The sequence below is a fragment of the Falco rusticolus genome, chromosome 1 (genome assembly GCF_015220075.1).
Source record: "Falco rusticolus isolate bFalRus1 chromosome 1, bFalRus1.pri, whole genome shotgun sequence".
Taxonomy (NCBI): domain Eukaryota; kingdom Metazoa; phylum Chordata; class Aves; order Falconiformes; family Falconidae; genus Falco; species Falco rusticolus.
This window is the reverse complement of record NC_051187.1, coordinates 15,221,384-15,238,464: the sequence shown is the minus strand read 5'-3', so window position 1 is coordinate 15,238,464 and position 17,081 is coordinate 15,221,384. Positions and strand designations below refer to the sequence as shown.

Here is a 17,081-nt window from a genome sequence, read left to right as displayed (position 1 = left end):
ACTTAGTATAGGAAGGTCAACAGGATTTCTTACCTAACCAGATTTAGCATCATTGTCTCAATACTAGCTTGTCCAAGATGTTCTGAGCTCCCTTCTGTATGATTGTCAAGCAAATTCTTCATTATAGCAATGGTTTGCTCTACAAATTGTGTGTTGGTCTCAGTGAGCAAAACCTACAGGAAGAAAATTGTTGATCTTAATTCTTCACACACAAAACCAAAGAAAGGGTATTCATCAAATATACTGCAGCATTTAAAAAAAATTTGAATCCAATATATGTTAAGATTAGCTATGTCTATACTACCAGCCATAACTATTCTGAGAGCATTTTCACAGATTCTGTACTCGGAGTTCACTTAAGAATTCAAGAATGCTTTCAATTACCTGATGTTAAATACAATTATTATTAATGCATGCTGCAACATACAACCACAATGTTTGCAGGATCTTTTGTACAAAACATGAACAGCTATCAATTTCAATTACCTACATGAAAGACAAGACAGATGCTTTTTATTAAGACCCAAATGTGAACGAATATATCACCACTTTACCTGTCCTTGAGAATCAAAAAACTTGCTGATGGTATTCTTCAATTTGTTAAACAGCATTGGATAAAGTGCTGGACTCAACTCCAAACCCACCAGATCTTTAATATTAGTCCGTATCTGAAGTCCCACTTTCTCATGGTTACAGACCATCAGAGTCAATAATCGATCAATAAATTTGCTAACAGGAGTCTCTGCATTTCCCTCCGTGGACACCATCGATATCATGGAGCCCTTACGCTCATTGACAGGGCCCATAGGTGGGCTGTAGGTTGCTAACCCTGCGTTGCTACGATGCTGCAGGCACACTCCTCCAAGGGCACATAAGAATCCCGTCATGTTGATCCACTCTTGAAGAGAATCTGTGTCAGATAAGTCTATGGAGCCTCCCCCACTAACATGCGACATTCGCCTCTTAACAATTGTCTTATGAAGGCTTTCAGTAACCTGAAAAAGAATGGCTGAAGATGAAACCTCTTCAATTAAACATAACTAATGGACAGAGTCAGAATTTTAAAGTATTCTGTAACACATCCCACCATTTACAATTCCAGTCTCAAGAATTTTCTAAGATTCACCTTTTATACTTAGTGATACTATGAACAGAAAATTATAGAGGCACTGTTTTTAGAGAAGCTGAAAACGGCTAAAAAGGACTGAAGGCCTAGTCAGTTCCCTGCTCTGCACCAGGGTAAAGCGTATTTAAACCATGACAGCCAGCAGCTTGTTTAAAAATTTTCAGTAAATAGGATTTCATAATTTCTGTGGTAGTGCTCCAGAGTTCTCACTATTTTGTTTTCAATTTCTTTTAAGTTTTTAAGCTCAACCTCCATCTTCCTTACAGCAATTCAAGTGAAACTACTTCTTGGTCTCTTAGTAAGCATAGTGGGGACAACTGATTACCATTATTTTTCTGGAATATTTTCATGGAGCATAAGTCTGCCTACAAAACTGATTTCCTAGATTAGAATTCAATTCCTTAAAATAAATAAGCTTAAATAGTTATTTTAAATTTCTGAAGGGTTGAACCTATGGAAAAATTCATAGTCACCTGCCCATCTTCCATTTTGGTCTTTGGATAGTTAAGGATTAGTTTGGTAGCTTGTTCCCATTTTGCATGTGTATCCTCCCAGGCCTAAAATAAAACATACCAAGATTTAACTTCAGAACTACTTGTAGCAACAGTATTTTCTGTTTTCAAAAAAATATGCATGCAAAGAGTATATAAATTCAGTTTACCTCTGTGTTGCCCGCAGTTGGATGTTCAATGCGTCTTAGTAATGCCATCACTCTTTTCTGAAGAGCTGCTCTCCCTATAAAAGGGCAAAGAACAGTTAGTCAAGTTTTTTGAAAACCTGCCTACATCAAATAAGAGATCTTTGAAAGTAATTATTAAATTAACAGAGCAACATATCCCCTTAAAGTGTTTAGGAAAAGGATTATTCTTGTTACACTTTAAAATCTTCATGAACTTAAGCACCCAAATTCCCTGCACTTTCTAACAATTAATTCAATGATTAAGATATTCCAGTGAAAGCAGAAGTAAATCGTATAAAGAATCTCAAACTGTTTAATGAACTCAAATGCAAATAACAGTCTTACTATACAGGTAGGAAGGATTATTCATGATTCTTACCTGTTGACATCATATTGCTAACAGATGCAAACTCCATGAAAGTATTGTAGTTTGGCAAAAAATTATGCACTGAGACTTCATCTACTCCACATCTGATATCTGCTTCCTCACAGAGGTGACGGAAACAAGACATTGCAACAAGGACTGCCTCAATATCTGGGCTCCACAAAAACATGTATAAGGCGACTTCCAATTTTGTTTGGGCTTGGCGGCAAATTGGTGTTCCACTGCATCCTGCCGCACTTTCCTTTGGAAACAGGGAATTCAGAATTTGGTAATATTGCTTATGAATATGGCAACTTTATTAAAATTCAGCCTTATCCAAATTGTTCTTTAAAACTGCTTTTATTCTAGACAAGATTAGAGCTCTTACATGCTGTTGCACAAACGGTGGCTAAGAACCTGCTCCTTTCACAAGGATAACCATGTACTTAGGAAAATTTTATTGATACTGGAAAAGTGTATATTAAAAAACAAAATAGAACTTTTGGCTCATCAAAGATGTTCTAAATATTGTCTTTGGTTTTTTCCTGCAGCTAGAACTCATAGTACAGCTAGGCTTGAGAAACTTGTCTGTCAAAGGGTATACCTTAGTAAAACACTTGAATTTATGATCCATCAGAGTACATTCAAACTACATGCAATACTTTAAAAACTGAGATTTCAGATTTATTAACAAGACTAACATGTAGGGATGCTATGTGCAATCCTAAGGAAAAAAAATATTCACCAACATTTTAACTTGAAAGAGGTGTTAGTCTGAAACATCATTATTAACCAGCATATCAGATGCATACATCACTGCAGGATACAGATGTCTTTTCCTCCTCAGAAATAATTATTTTCATTTTTTTTAAATTACTTTCAAAGTAATTTAATTTCTACTCACACACAGGTTTTCCTCCCCAAGCGTTAAGAATTATTATCATGTATTACTTACAATGGAAGAATTCCCTTTCCCTTTCCTGAGGGTAGCTCCTGGAGTACAGCGTATCATTTCTTCATGGTCGAGAGAAATTTGACTAGTTCCACCTCCAGAAACATCATAGAGGAAGAGAAAATGGCAGGAACTCCTATCTGATTGCTATAAAGAGAGCAAAGGAAAGTAAGAAGTCAACTTTTTTTTAAAAAAGGGTAAAAAGGATAGATTTCAGGAAGGTAAAAAGCTCTTCAGCATCTACATAGTACATTTCACACTGCTGCTCTCACAGCTTTATAAAGTTTCCCATACTAATGGTATCTTAGAATGGTATTTCCCCTTAAGAAATTTCTCCACAGTCATCTTTAAAAAAAATCACCTTGAGGCAAGCACATAATGATGCCTTTTCCTCCCTTCCTTGGAGCCTCTGATTGAAGTAAGCATAAAATGATGTCTCTTCCTCGCTTCCTCAGAGCCTCCTGAAAGCACCATAAGCTTCTTGGTTTTACTCCACAGGATGCACACTAACATAATTATAATTTAGTTGTAATTAAGTCTAAAGAAGCCAAACTCAGGGGTACTGTACATTTTATTCTATATATTTTATAATTGATCAGAAAAACAGGAACTGAAAGTATGAAGCACAGCTCTATTATCTTTTTCTGATCCTGATATTACTGAACATCCTCTAAGCACTAAGAGGAAATAGATTTTTTAAAACAACTAATTAATTATTAAATGGAAGGAGAACGATGATATTAAGCATGCTCTCTATTTGAAGGACAGCTGATTTCCACTTAGAGGCCAAATGTAAAAGTCTTCCTGAATTCATAAAAAGCCAGAATGCCCAAGGACTTCAGCTGTAATACGCGAGATTGTATTTTACAAATATGTATTAAACTGGTGATACCAAAGGAAAAAGCCTATGACTTGGCATCAACACAGATAAAAAATAATGTCCACCAGTAACAGAGCTACCACAGTTGAAAAGGAAAGAAAAAAAGTCACTTGAAAAAATCCTTCTCCTGAAAGAGGACTTTTAAAGCATGCTATATACTACACCTAAGACAGTATTCTTCTCATGTTAGCATATCTACTTTCAGGTCAGATAGAAAAAACAGAAACCCTTCACTTCTTCTCGCAGATCTTTAATTCAAAAAGTAACATAGCAAGTCTGGTTTTAATTCTAGCAAGTATAGCATTACAATGTACGTTTGGCTCGGAAAAAGTCCCTTGAGATTATTGGAAAGAAGCAAGTCAGAATTCTAGGACTGACATGAACATGAGATCCAGAAAGAAAAATTTCATCCATGAAGAAGTATTTTTATCATTACTAACCTTCCCTTTTTCTCACCTTGTGGACTATTCCCCTTTGTATTACACAAATAAGTATAAGGTACCAGGTTTCTGCCAAACATACGTTTTCCAGGCAAGTAATACAACCTGTGTAGCTGAAGTAAGAGGGAAAAAAATCCTAAAGCTAACTTCGGTTAACAGCTCTAATCCAGGGTGCCTCACAAAGCACTGTCTCTTAGCAGAGAGGAAATCAGGAAACAGAAAGTGTAGGTGTAGCTATTAAATCTCTTCCAATCATAAAAATGACCCGGTAAACAAAGGGAGTGACAAAACAGAGCAATTCATTTTAATGAATCTAACAGATAGATGTTAACATTTACTTACTTTGTTTTTTAGAAGAAATTTATTCCTACAGATGAGAATCTCTCGTAGCCACTTGAGGATTTCTGTACTGCTGAGCATCTGATGACTAGTCAGTTTCTTGCAGATATAAAAAAGCATTTGTGAACTGCAGCAAAATGAAATTCAGCATTAGCTTTCTAATCTAATAACATTTTGGAAGATATTACTACATTTTACACAGAAATAGGCAATTAGCATTAATATCCTACACATATACTAGCATCATCTTTTAAAATGTATAATAGATAAAATATAGGTGTGTACTTTAAATGACAAGCTCCCCTTTGACCCTTCCCACCGCCCAGCTGGCCTTTTTAGTTCCCTAGAGGAAGTTAAGCAATTTGGGTACTTGTTAGAAGTCCAGACTCCAGGGCTGTCGATTCAGAAGTCCTCCATTTATCCACAGAACAGATACAGCACAGACAGTGGCAGTACAAGTTTACCTACACTGCTCTGATAACGTGTCTCAACTCTGTTCTGGAAGGAACACATCTAGGGATGTTCCTTCTTCATATCCATTCAGGCCTCACACTCTCTGTTAAAACTGCCAAAGGGTCCAAATTAGTGTCAATTTTAATGGGTTTGTCCCCCAGCCCGAACAGACCACAAACTCATCTCTACTATTAGAAATTACAGCAATGAGTTTCCACTACAGCCCACCTAGGCAGGGCTCAGCCCCAAACCTATCCCATAACAAGCCCCTTAAGCCATATTTAGCAGCCATGCAGGCCAATTTGTTGATGCTGGTAAGAGTGTTCCTCCTAGACTGTTGTTCCCTTTCTTCTCAAAGAAAACATCAGTACCAATTCAGATTGGATCACCAATTTTATTTTTTTTCCCCATTATTTAGCTCACTCAATTCTTAGAATTCTCAGTTTACAGATTGCTGTTTTTTGGTTTAGCATTTTGTGTAATTTTGACTCTTTTGGGACTTGATTTCCCTTAATACTCTCCAAGAAATCAACTGCAACAGCTGCTGTGAAGTCATAAAAAAGCAAGACAACTTTAATGAATTAAAATTGATTTAAATACAAAAGACAGACAAATGGAGATCACAGGTCAGGGCAAACTACTACCTTCTTTAGGTGAGGGCTTCAGAACCATGATTAGCAAATCCACACTTCTAGAACTGCCTAGCATTACCCTCCCTCAGCCCCGGAAGGATAAAATAGAATTTAAACAAGCAGTAAACACTTGAATGAGGGGGGGGGAAGTCTCTATAACTTTTCAAACTAATCATTTCTACACCTTAACATCAGGCTGAAGAGACTCATTAAAAAAGCCAGCAAAAAGTTTATTATCTTTATTAAATTCGTATACTATAAGATACAACCTTTTCATGAATACACATAATAATTTTGACTGCAGATTCATGCTGGAATTGCATAGCTTTCCCAGAACATTCACAGCTATTTCAAAAGAGAAGACAAATCAAAACAGCTATTTCTCTAATTTACAAAAGTTAACTTACATACCTAATTTCCCAGAATGTTTCTATAGGTGCGTCAGGATTCCACAAGTCAATGCTGTCTAACTGGTGAAGAACTAGCAAGGCCTAAATTCAAAACAAAGTAGAGTTGCACTTTGGCAGAAATTTACAAAGTATATCAGCACAGGCACAGAAACAGACACAATCACCTATGAATTACACTGTTTTAAAACAAGAAGAGATATAAAAAGCATTTTATCTAAAAGTATTGTTAGTCCATGTCAGAAGTATTTCACTTAATCTTTGTTACATATTTATAAGCCAAACCTATAGGTTTTACCTTGTATTTCCATACAAAGCCATAGGAGACACACAGACACAATGTTTCTAAATTAAAGAGTTTGGCTTAAATATTTACTTAATGTCCAGCTGCAAAAAAAAATTATGCAACCAATTCTACAGATATAAACTTCTAGTGGCAACAATTTCTTTGCCAAGTCAGGACAGGCAAGTACTTTGCTCTTCGCAACCATTCCCTGGCACAAGCAAAAACTTAGCTAAGAGGAGGTTCTGACCACATCCAAGAGCATACTGGTGAACTATGACCAAAGCTTTAAACTCTGCTTTTGATTTAGTCAGATTAACTACAAACATTTCAAAAATCAACTCCTCAAATTAGCTGATAAAAAGGAAACTGGTCAAAGGCTACAAAGAAACACAAAACTATTGATTAGAAGTTGTTTATTCTTAATTATATCAACCAACTACAGCAAACAAAAATCTCTCCTCTGATGTCACCTATTACTTGGGGGTGTCTGATACACAGGCAGACAAATCTCCACTTGGTGAAAATACACACATTAAAGACAGAAATGTGAAAGCCTTAGCTACTTTTCTGACAAATTAAAAACTTTGGTGCAAAGGAATTGTTGGAATACTGTTAAAAATGACATCTGAAAAACAAACAACCCATAGTGTGGTCCAACAATATTTAAGTAGTTATTTCAAATTGCTTCCTAGCTTAAACAAATACTCCAGAGCTTATTTGCTAACCTACTAGTCAAAAACAGACACAAGAGGCCAATTCTCAGCTAGTTAAGCCAATAATTAGGTAGACTGGGGATCAAGACCAGTAAAGAATCAAGACTGAACAGTACACCAAAATTAAATAACATAATGGCCAAAACTTTCCAATCACTGAGTTCCCATAAATGACCATAAGGCTGTTACTACCCAACATAAACTTCCACAGAGACTTTCACACTGAAAAGGATTATTCTTATACAAGAAATATTCTTGAATTCGACCATTTAACAATCAAGAAATACATATTTCATATTGATAATTAGTAGTATATTAACACTATTTGCAGCAATTCTTGTTGAGGCAAGGTTTAACCAAAAAGCCTTATTTCACCTACTAAAAATCAAATATTTATTTAAAGCTTTAATCGTATATAAATTTTTTCAGTCTACCTATGAAAACCCAAAACATGAAAGCTGTCAATGAAGCACATATGCTACAATGCACTTTTCAGAAGGGGAATCTAAAGAAGGCAGGATAGTAACAGGCACCATGGACTGAAAAAACAAAACTCTTCCTGTTGCACTATGCACAAAGAGAAGCTGAAGCCTGCTTTCGCTGGATATGAAGTGCCTGGGAGACCCACCGCAGCAAAAAATGTTACAACTGAACTGGTGAAGTCACAAAATCAGCACCTTTGCATGGAAAGGCCAAAAATCAGAAGTAACTTGGTGATTTGTTAGCTGCTTCAAGTGAAAGCTGGCAGGAAGAAGGTTTCAGTAGCCTTAAATATCCTATCCATCCCTCCCAAACACACAACCTCCTCTGATTCACAACAGAACAGAAGACCAGCCACTGCCTTAGGCATTTTTCTCACAGTCATTTAGAAAACACACAAGAGAAAGGGCAAGCTTAATGGTGCTCTCAGCAGAGATGGAACAGAGGAACTGTCAAGCTGCATTTGATCACCACCAGGGATGAACAAACCATATAAAGGGACACAGGGCTGTCACAAGAGGCAGAATGAGTTGCTTTTTAAAATTTTCTTAGAGGCCTCTCCTGTAAAACCTGCAGTGCAGGAGGCATTTAGAAAAAGATCAATAGAGATCAAACTCTAAAACACAGAACTTCACGGCTAATACTTCAGAGCTTCTACAACACCCTTGATTTGTCTGTGTACTAATCATTTGGTATAGAGAACATTTACCCCTTACCTCCATGGCTTCTTGTGCTATATCTGGCATGCTGGACTGCGGAACAAGTTGTACAAGACCTGTAATTAATTCAGCCGTGCTACCTTGTGTCTCAGGACCTTGCTTTCTTGGGTTCTACACAGCAAAAAGAAAAACAAGTTTAAATTGCAAAACTTTTTAATGACTGACCATGTTACTGACCTCTACAGCAGATTCCCATAATTAAACTAAGTAGATTTCTGGATCTTTGAGTACATGCTTTTTTTTTTTTTTTTTTCCCCCACAACTATGATACCCTGTGCATATCACATCTTTGACAGAATTGAAATATTTTTAAATTAAACATTAAATAGACCTGAAAAAATGGAAGATCTAAGACCACATCTGTCTTTCTACTCACTGAAATGATGACTGATTTCTCCCCCAACACTTAATTTAGTTTTCTTCTTCTATTCCCCTCTCCTCCCTTCAGTGTTAGAGAGCTTTATGCTCCAATGCATTGTGTTGCCCTGGTTCTGTAAAATTTCTTAGTTTCTTTTTGGTTTTGTCTTTTCCTTTGAAAGCACAGAAGCATTATGACCAGAGAAAAGACTGAGTAGGGTAGTATCCTAGATGCCAGGTTTATGGGTTTGATTTTTATTCATTTAGTAGCTTCAGAACTAAATTTTACTATTAATGAATACTTTGATATACTTACACACAGCAAAAGCTTTGGATCAGCATGGATCAGTTTTACCAAAGATAACAGCAAGAACTTGTAGCTTCTGGTTTCCATATCAGTAGGTTTTTCTTTAAATTTAAGGCTTGTCATTTTCTCCTTAAATGTAAGACTCTGATGGAAGGAAAAATCACAGACATTGTCAGTAAGGTAGTCTACATAGCAGTTGTAATTAAACATCTAAGTGTATTGTTTTTATAATCTGTAATTCATGAAAAAGTTTAAAAGTATATAAAATTTACTCAAGTATAGTCACATAGCCTTCTACTTAAAAATCCCCTTTTATATACGCATATGCTATCACTTATTGTATCTTTAAAGTTTGCTTAAGAGTTGTTTTAGTGAGCTGCACGTGTACGTAAGAAGTTTTTGCATAAGAAACTGTGGCAAAAGAAAAATGGATAGAACTACCAAAAAGAATTTACAGGAATTTTTCTCCGGTCAGAGAAAGAAATAAATGTATCCAAGTAAGCTTGAATACATGAGAGGGTAGGGAACTTTTTTCCAAAGGGAAAAATAGTCTCTTTATTTTCTGCCATAATCACAGTCCAGATGATAGCATTTTCATCTTTAAGACCTCTGAAAAACAAACCTTTCAGTTTTCACAAGGAACACAGTCCATCGTTTAAATAAAAAAAAAAAACACTAGTTCCATCTGAAAAAAAAAAAATAAAAAATCAGTAAGCTACTTCTGTACCAGCCAACTTCCTTATATGAAATGGAGGACATTTTAAGGTATGCATTGACGGTTCACATAATGTGTTCTGGTTTGACTCCAATGTGAATTATATCATATTCTACCCCTGCTGTTCACACAACAGAATCCAGGTAGCAATATGACCAACACATTCAACAAACGCTTATATACAGTACTGGCTGCGAAACAAGTGTATATGGATACCACTAGTTGTAAGGATTTAAAAAATAGAGTTTATGCTTCAATGCTACAGCCCTTCAAAGTGAACACCTTGTTGTATGGCAATCAACAGCAGTTTCTTCATCTCAACAAAAGCAATCTGGATGCATGGTAAAGTCTACGAAAAATAATATAAATATATATACCTGCGTGTGTGTATATATATACACACATACGCATATATGGTGAACTCAAGTTAATTGGCCCCCACTATGTCCAAAGACAAAATATTTTCATCTTTCTCCAATAAGTTTACAGAATTTATATTTTCATTAATTTTAACCTTTTATCAGCAGGGATTAAATTAGTATTTTTGCTTACAGCTACCAAAATAGTTAAGAGACAGTAAGTTTGGACGAAAAACTGCCACTGTGATATTCAACACAAGACAGAATACAACGCTCTTTAGAAAGTCAGCTTTTTAAACTATTTTGTCTAGTTTATTATTTGCTGACATCTCAAAGAATAAAACAAATTTGTTTTTCATTTTCACTAAACTTTGAAGTTTTGAAAAAGAAAAAACCAGTTTGAAATCATCCTCAAGGTAACTGAAGAGATATGGTGTTGTATAATTAAGTTCTACAAGAAATTAGAACCTCATGCTATCTTGTTAAATAGTTATTGTGAAAATAAACAGAATAAAGTCTACCACATAAAAAGCATCCTATCAAGAAATTGATACCACACTGGTAGAGGTAACTAATTCTGTGCTAAACCTTTAGTTTGTTACAGTTAAGGCAACTGGGAGAAGAGGCACATGGCCAAAGAAGCTGATTTGTTTCTGTGAAGAGATTTATTTACTTCACACAATCGAAACTAAAGACTATCAAGAAACAAAGATGGGGACATGACTGCTCTCTGCAAGGGATATCAAGGGGATAAACACCAGTCTGAAGCTAACAGACAACACTGGCACAAGAACAAATGGGGATAAGTTAGACATAAATAAGTTTAGGCTGGAAATTAGAAAACATCAGAGTGGGAAGATTCTGGAAGAGCACCGTGATGGGAAAAGTAGGGGGCAGAAAGAAATTAATAAAACCGAAAAAAAGCCTTTCCTTCTAGGAAGGAGCTCAACTGGTTGTGAAAGGGTTTGCCTTGCAATTGCCAAAAGCAGAAGAGGTCTCCTCCAGCCCTACATTCTCATGTAAAACATGCTACCTTCTGTATCCCAGGTGAAGGGAGGTGACTGCAGTGGTAACTATGCACAGAAAAGTCAGAGCAAGGAAAGGCTTTTCTGCGGTAGTTACAATGGGTCATACTTACAGCAACAGAGGCCCACTGCCATGCAAAACAGTGACTGGTTGGCATCTGACCATGTCAGCGACAGCAGCCAGTAAGAACAGAAAATAAGAAGCAGAAGACAAAGCACCACCAATCAATGTCAGAGTTGCCATTACAATACCCCTGCTATTTTCTCAACAGATGAATATATACATGTAAAAAGCAAGTTCAACATGTCGTAGCTTTCAACTAAAGGTATTTTGATTATTTGCTTTCATTTGAGAAGCCAAATAGGAATATTTTCATGTATCATTTTAGGCCTTCTATAAACAACCAACCATGTTCACTTGACACGTCAGAAGTCCTAAATGGAAAGTTCAGAAGCAAGGCAACACAGCTACATGTGAACTTACTACAAAAATTTGGACGAACTATAAATTTGAATGTACTTAAGACTTTTTCCAAGACAACCAAGAATACTGACTTTATTTCATCATGCTTATAAAATCTTTTACTTTGTTGCTGTCACCAAGACCAAACAGTCAACTTGCTCAACAAAAAGCAAGCAAGACAAATGAAGAGAAGTGATATTCATGCCAATCATGGTAAAAGCATTGCCGTTTTCAGAAATTATCTTCACATACAGAATGCTTTGGGGTTTCAGATTAAACAAGAATGGACATATTACCTAGCTATTCACACAGCAAGAAAGCTTACAAGGAACAGTTAGCCACAGAGGACAGTTACAGAAGAAATACTTCTATGTTACCAGTTCAAAAGCAGCATGAAAACTGAGAAACATACATCGCTAACTGAGTAGAAACAGTTAGTCAATATACCGAAACCTGCAAGGTTTACAGAGCATGTATGGCGGCTCTCTGTTGCTTTTTGAATTGCAATGTTCTTCCCCCCTCTAGTTTCCAGTCTAAAGTTAATGACTAAAAAAGCTGGAATGGGATGGAGACACAGGAAAAACAACAGGTTTGTGTTTTAACAGCTTCTTTAGAAGTCTTACCGGAGTCATGCGAATTGCTGGATGTGCCCCACAGCCTTGAATAGCTTTGTGAAGCGTCTCACTGAACATGCTGCGGAGCTCCATGGAGTGGCAGTACACAGCATCAATCTTGGGCCACCAGTCCAACGCAGACTAAAACAAAAACACAGAAATGCTCAAATGTTAAACTGGTAATATCAGTTAAGACTATGATTGATGTTAGTCCTCTAAGAGTTACAAAAGCCACGGGATAACTAACCTTTACAGATTAGTATTTTACACAGTATTACACAGTATTTTGCATTCTTGTAATAAAACTCATAATATTTAAGAGAATTGTAATAAAAGCAATACTTTCAACTTAGCTGCTTACTGTATTACTCTTCTTTCTGCAACAGCACTAACTCTGAAACTATAAATGCAGGAAACCACAGTAGAATGCCAGTAAGTAATAATACAAAACAAAATGAAAAATTGGTATTTTAAGTGCTTGATAATATCTGAAAAGCTGTATTACTCCACCACATCTACAGCAGCATTTTCGCCCCCCCATATGTTAAAGTGCCAAATACTTTTTTTGGTTAGTTTTGTGGGTTTTTTTTTAAATATAGAGTTTTCATTGTGGTGTTGGGATAAGTGAAACAGAAAATGTTGTGTAAATTAAGTAAGGCTGGTTGCTCAAAGTCATATTTTAGTGACTTAAACAGTAACAAATTGAAGATGAACCACTGCACAAACTTCCCAAATATTTTTGGCACTCAGCGCTTACTACAATTTTACACTATTTGAATTCATACTGGATCAAATCCCTGAGCAAAACCATGAGGCCATCTTCCCCGAAGTTCCTATGTCAATATACTAGAAGCAGCAGAAGGTAGTGTAACTATGCGTGACCTAGAAGTGTTTTTCATGTATTAATAAAGCAGCACCTATTATAAAACCAGACAACCTAAGATTCATTTGTCATCTAATATAAGAGGCTATTAAAACATACATGTACTGAAGTTTTATACTGGAATACAAGCTCTCAAACTGGGAATCCAACTGCACAGCATGAATAAAATTTGTATGTCCCTCCTTACTAGCAAGCAACTCTTGCTGCATGGATACAGGCAACCAAACATGGTCTGCTATTCAAATTGTATTTAGTAAAACTGATCTGAATAGAAGCCACCACAGATTGCTGGGCTGATTAAATACTTTCAGAACTTACATTTGTGATTATTCGGTGGAGTGAATTTACCAGCACATAATGAAATGTTGATGGGGAATTCTGCGCCAAGCAGATCTAAAAAAAAAATACATAAAAGCCACTTAGGAACATCTTTGTCTTTGCCACCTTTGTTATCACACTGAATAATATACTGGAGCCTTTCTAAGAAATTGACAAAGCTGTCAAATCTAAACAAGAGAAAAACCTAATCAGCTAAGGAAAGGTTTCTGAAAACATGCAGGGACTTATTATTAAGGGATATGTATACAGTTGAACTTATTTATGAGCTCCCAGCTGCTGTCAGCGTAACTTCTATAACTGACAGGTCACACTTACCAGTAAGTAGTGTTCTCACCTTAAAGTGTTGGTTATTATGAGGGTTTATGCGGAAGCAGGAAACTAAGCAGTCAATCATAAGGTCTACATCTGCATTTTGATTGCCTCTTGAAAAAGGTTTGCTTGGATTAAACAGCAAATTCTATATATTTAAAAAAAAATAAATATATAAGTCAGACACCAAGATTATTCTTGTCTACTTTTAATACAAAACTTTCCACTGAAAAGTACTGCAGTATTCAATTAAGGAGAAATTAAAAGTTTATTTCAGTATTTTCAAACTTGGATTTCTTCAATGCAAATAGGAAGCAAATTCTTACCTTAAGATCTACTACCATGGACTGCACTAGTAGGAAAATGACAGAATTATCTTCCCAGTTGATGTAGGTAGATGCTTTGCACAGTTTAACACAAGCAATAGCAGCACTTTCAGTCAGCTGTCTGCTCCCACTGTGGCCTGCAAGTGCTTTCCTGAGATTGTCCAGAAACAGTTTCTGCAGAATTCAAACCAGGAATAGTTATAACCAGAGCTTTGGTAACCTGTGGTCAGGGGTTTTAGACCCTTAAATACTAAGAACAAACAACACTGCATTTTCTGATCAAAAATCACGGGTATTGGGATTGCAAAAAAACAACTTGATGCAGCATTTTGGAGAAACATTATGTTTATTAAAGATATTCATTTTGAATGATCTAGGGTAATCAGACCAGCAAAGATAGATGGTTGTTTATTCTCAACCAGAATGTTTGCAGCCACATCATCAAGTTCAACACCTGCTACAGGTACTGCAATTATGGAACACACAATACACACACTGCAGAAACCTAGAACAGCACAATCAGGCCAGCTATGCTAAGCTTGCTACTGGTGGAGGCAGGGGAAATAATTAACACTGGGAATCAAATCTCCAAGGAGATTTAAAAGTTTAGAAATACCATTGTTTGGGACATGCTATCTGTATGAATTATTGACAGCGAAAGAATGTATGTTAGGTGAGAATTTTAGAAGGGTGCATAAATTTACAGATGGAACTGTAATGTGCTTTTTAGGCAGGAAAGACAAAATAAAATACACCTGAAATACAGAATAAGCAAAACTAATAAGCATCCTCTAGAAATCAGAACCAGAATTCACATACTTTTCTTCTCTTACCTTGTTCATTTTAGTCTCCTCTACCACATCCTTTGCTATATCTTGGATTATCTCTGGACACAGGACCAGGAGTATGATTTGCAGTGGCCAAACTGCTGCTTTACGTTTTGTGCTTTCAGCAAAGCCATCCACTAAGTCAAACAACTTCTCTGCACAATCTGCATAAAATATAAACTGAAGTTCAGTATCAATTTTAATTATGAAAAGGTAAAGAACAGGTATAAAAGAGCAGAGGAATGGCTTCACCTACACAGAAGACAAGTTCTGTTTTGCAAATTACTGGCCCAGTACTGGGGATAAAATGATCTCAACCCAGTTAAAGATATGGTTTACCTGAAAATACACCTTTTCCTCTCTTTTTGACTAAAGACAAATATGTTCTCCAAGTTTTTTGCTTGTATCAAGTATATATTAAAGTATATATTAAAGTATAAATGAAGTATATATTAAAGAGTTTCCATCTTTTGGGTTTTATTTCTTTGTGTTGTGAACCACAAAATGAATCTCTTTAAAAGGAGTCAGTAGAGAAAAGCAAGTGATACACCCTTGCTTCCTTGATAAAGGTTGACAGAAATTTGTTTCTTATTTGCAGGCTGCAAAGATGCAAAGAGGGCACAAAATGCAAGTGACCGTGGGGTTGTCTGAGAAACCAACTTTTGAATACTATGTCATTTATTATGCCTTACCAGCCATATCAGTCTGCGGTGTTTGATACAGCTTTGTGAATTCATCAGGGTAGTTTTCCACCCAGTTCCAAAATGCCTGCAGATAATGCAAAACATCTTAACATTTCAGAGCTTACCATACTTTTTCCTGAACTATGTACTTAAATAAAGAGAGATTTTACCCTTCTATCACTCGATTTCTTGCAAAACATATGCGTCAAAGGGATGCACCAACTTGTATTTTATAGTAAATTGCTGAATTGCAACTATTCCTAAATTAGAGAAAGTCTTCAAATAAGCAATTAAACAGAAAATAAATATTAAAATACTTACCTTTTCAAGACTGTTGATAACAGCCAACTGAGCTACTTTCTTAAGGGCTTTAAACTTGAATACAGTCTCTGTAAAAGTAAAACATTTCTGCATTTAGAAAAGAAACAGTTCTGAAAAGTAACACAGATTATAAAAGACACTTGAAGTGCAAAGCAAATTAAAAATCAATGTCTTTATGCTACTTAAGTATTTCTAAATATTTTGGTAGATATATGACTTTGGAGTAAAACACAGAATTAGAGATATACATATCAATACTGTTGCGCCATCTCTAACTAGCTATATTCAGATAAAAACATTTCAAAACACAGGCTCAAACCATACCTTGCAAAAGTCGTTTTAGTTTTGAACAATCCACACTGATGTACTGTAAAAGTTCAATATCATGAACATCAGCATTATCTTCTGAACAAACAGTCAGTTCCTGTAATCTAAAAATACGCAAAGTAAAGTAACTTCTCCAGATTATGTCAGATAGGTATGAACACATACCTATGGTTCTATACATTTGAATAGCTGGGGAATATTATATGATCTCACATAATACAAATCTCCTCAAACAAACTCTTCCAGGTTTAGAGATGAAAGAAGGATCTTGCATGATTAGGAGTTTATACTACAGTCTTATTCCATCCTCACGCTGAACATGGATCTAGAAATAGCAGTGATGACTCTCACAAGATACCAATACCATCTGGTGATAGTCTGTTTATGCCCAACTTCTGCCTAAATTCTTCTGTTACCTACCATACTGTAGCAGTAATCTTGTCATCTCTTCAACTAAATGTTAAATTCATGGAATCATGACACCTTGAGACTACTGCTTCTTACAAATCTCACCCCAGCAAATTTCCAAAGAGGAAAGCAGTGACTGATAGTACTCAATACCACTGAAGGGAGCTACAACCACACTTTGTAAGCTAAAGAAGGTCCATGTTTTTCTGGCCTAAGCTAACAGGATGAAGTTTAATCACACCAGTTAAAACACAATGGTGTCTTTTTACATTTAAGATGTAATGTTAGATGTTAGATGATTTACCAAACATCTCATCAGATACTAAGCCACTAATAACTAAATCATAT

The 17,081-nt window shown here is 35.9% G+C and overlaps 1 protein-coding gene across 7 annotated transcripts in view; it reads right to left on the bottom strand.

Moving 5' to 3' along the window:
* The window catches only part of NF1 (neurofibromin 1), a 103,043-nt gene that overhangs the window by 68,845 nt on the left and 17,117 nt on the right, over positions 1-17,081 (bottom strand). For 4 of the 7 annotated variants that reach the window (XM_037411732.1, XM_037411773.1, XM_037411749.1 and 1 more), the window contains exons 5-23: positions 16,323-16,429; positions 15,999-16,066; positions 15,687-15,762; positions 15,001-15,158; positions 14,168-14,341; positions 13,867-13,989; positions 13,512-13,586; positions 12,320-12,451; positions 11,347-11,391; positions 9,144-9,278; positions 8,468-8,581; positions 6,277-6,356; positions 4,784-4,907; positions 3,125-3,268; positions 2,185-2,431; positions 1,788-1,861; positions 1,600-1,683; positions 555-995; positions 34-173 (exon numbers count right to left, since the gene is read on the bottom strand). In XM_037411732.1, coding sequence (XP_037267629.1) covers positions 34-173; positions 555-995; positions 1,600-1,683; positions 1,788-1,861; positions 2,185-2,431; positions 3,125-3,268; positions 4,784-4,907; positions 6,277-6,356; positions 8,468-8,581; positions 9,144-9,278; positions 11,347-11,391; positions 12,320-12,451; positions 13,512-13,586; positions 13,867-13,989; positions 14,168-14,341; positions 15,001-15,158; positions 15,687-15,762; positions 15,999-16,066; positions 16,323-16,429 — 2,541 coding nt within the window. Of the gene's footprint in view, positions 1-33; positions 174-554; positions 996-1,599; positions 1,684-1,787; positions 1,862-2,184; positions 2,432-3,124; positions 3,269-4,783; positions 4,908-6,276; positions 6,357-8,467; positions 8,582-9,143; positions 9,279-9,756; positions 9,821-11,346; positions 11,392-12,319; positions 12,452-13,511; positions 13,587-13,866; positions 13,990-14,167; positions 14,342-15,000; positions 15,159-15,686; positions 15,763-15,998; positions 16,067-16,322; positions 16,430-17,081 lie in introns of those variants that run through there. The other 3 variants (XM_037411740.1, XM_037411766.1, XM_037411783.1) reach the window with 2 other exon arrangements.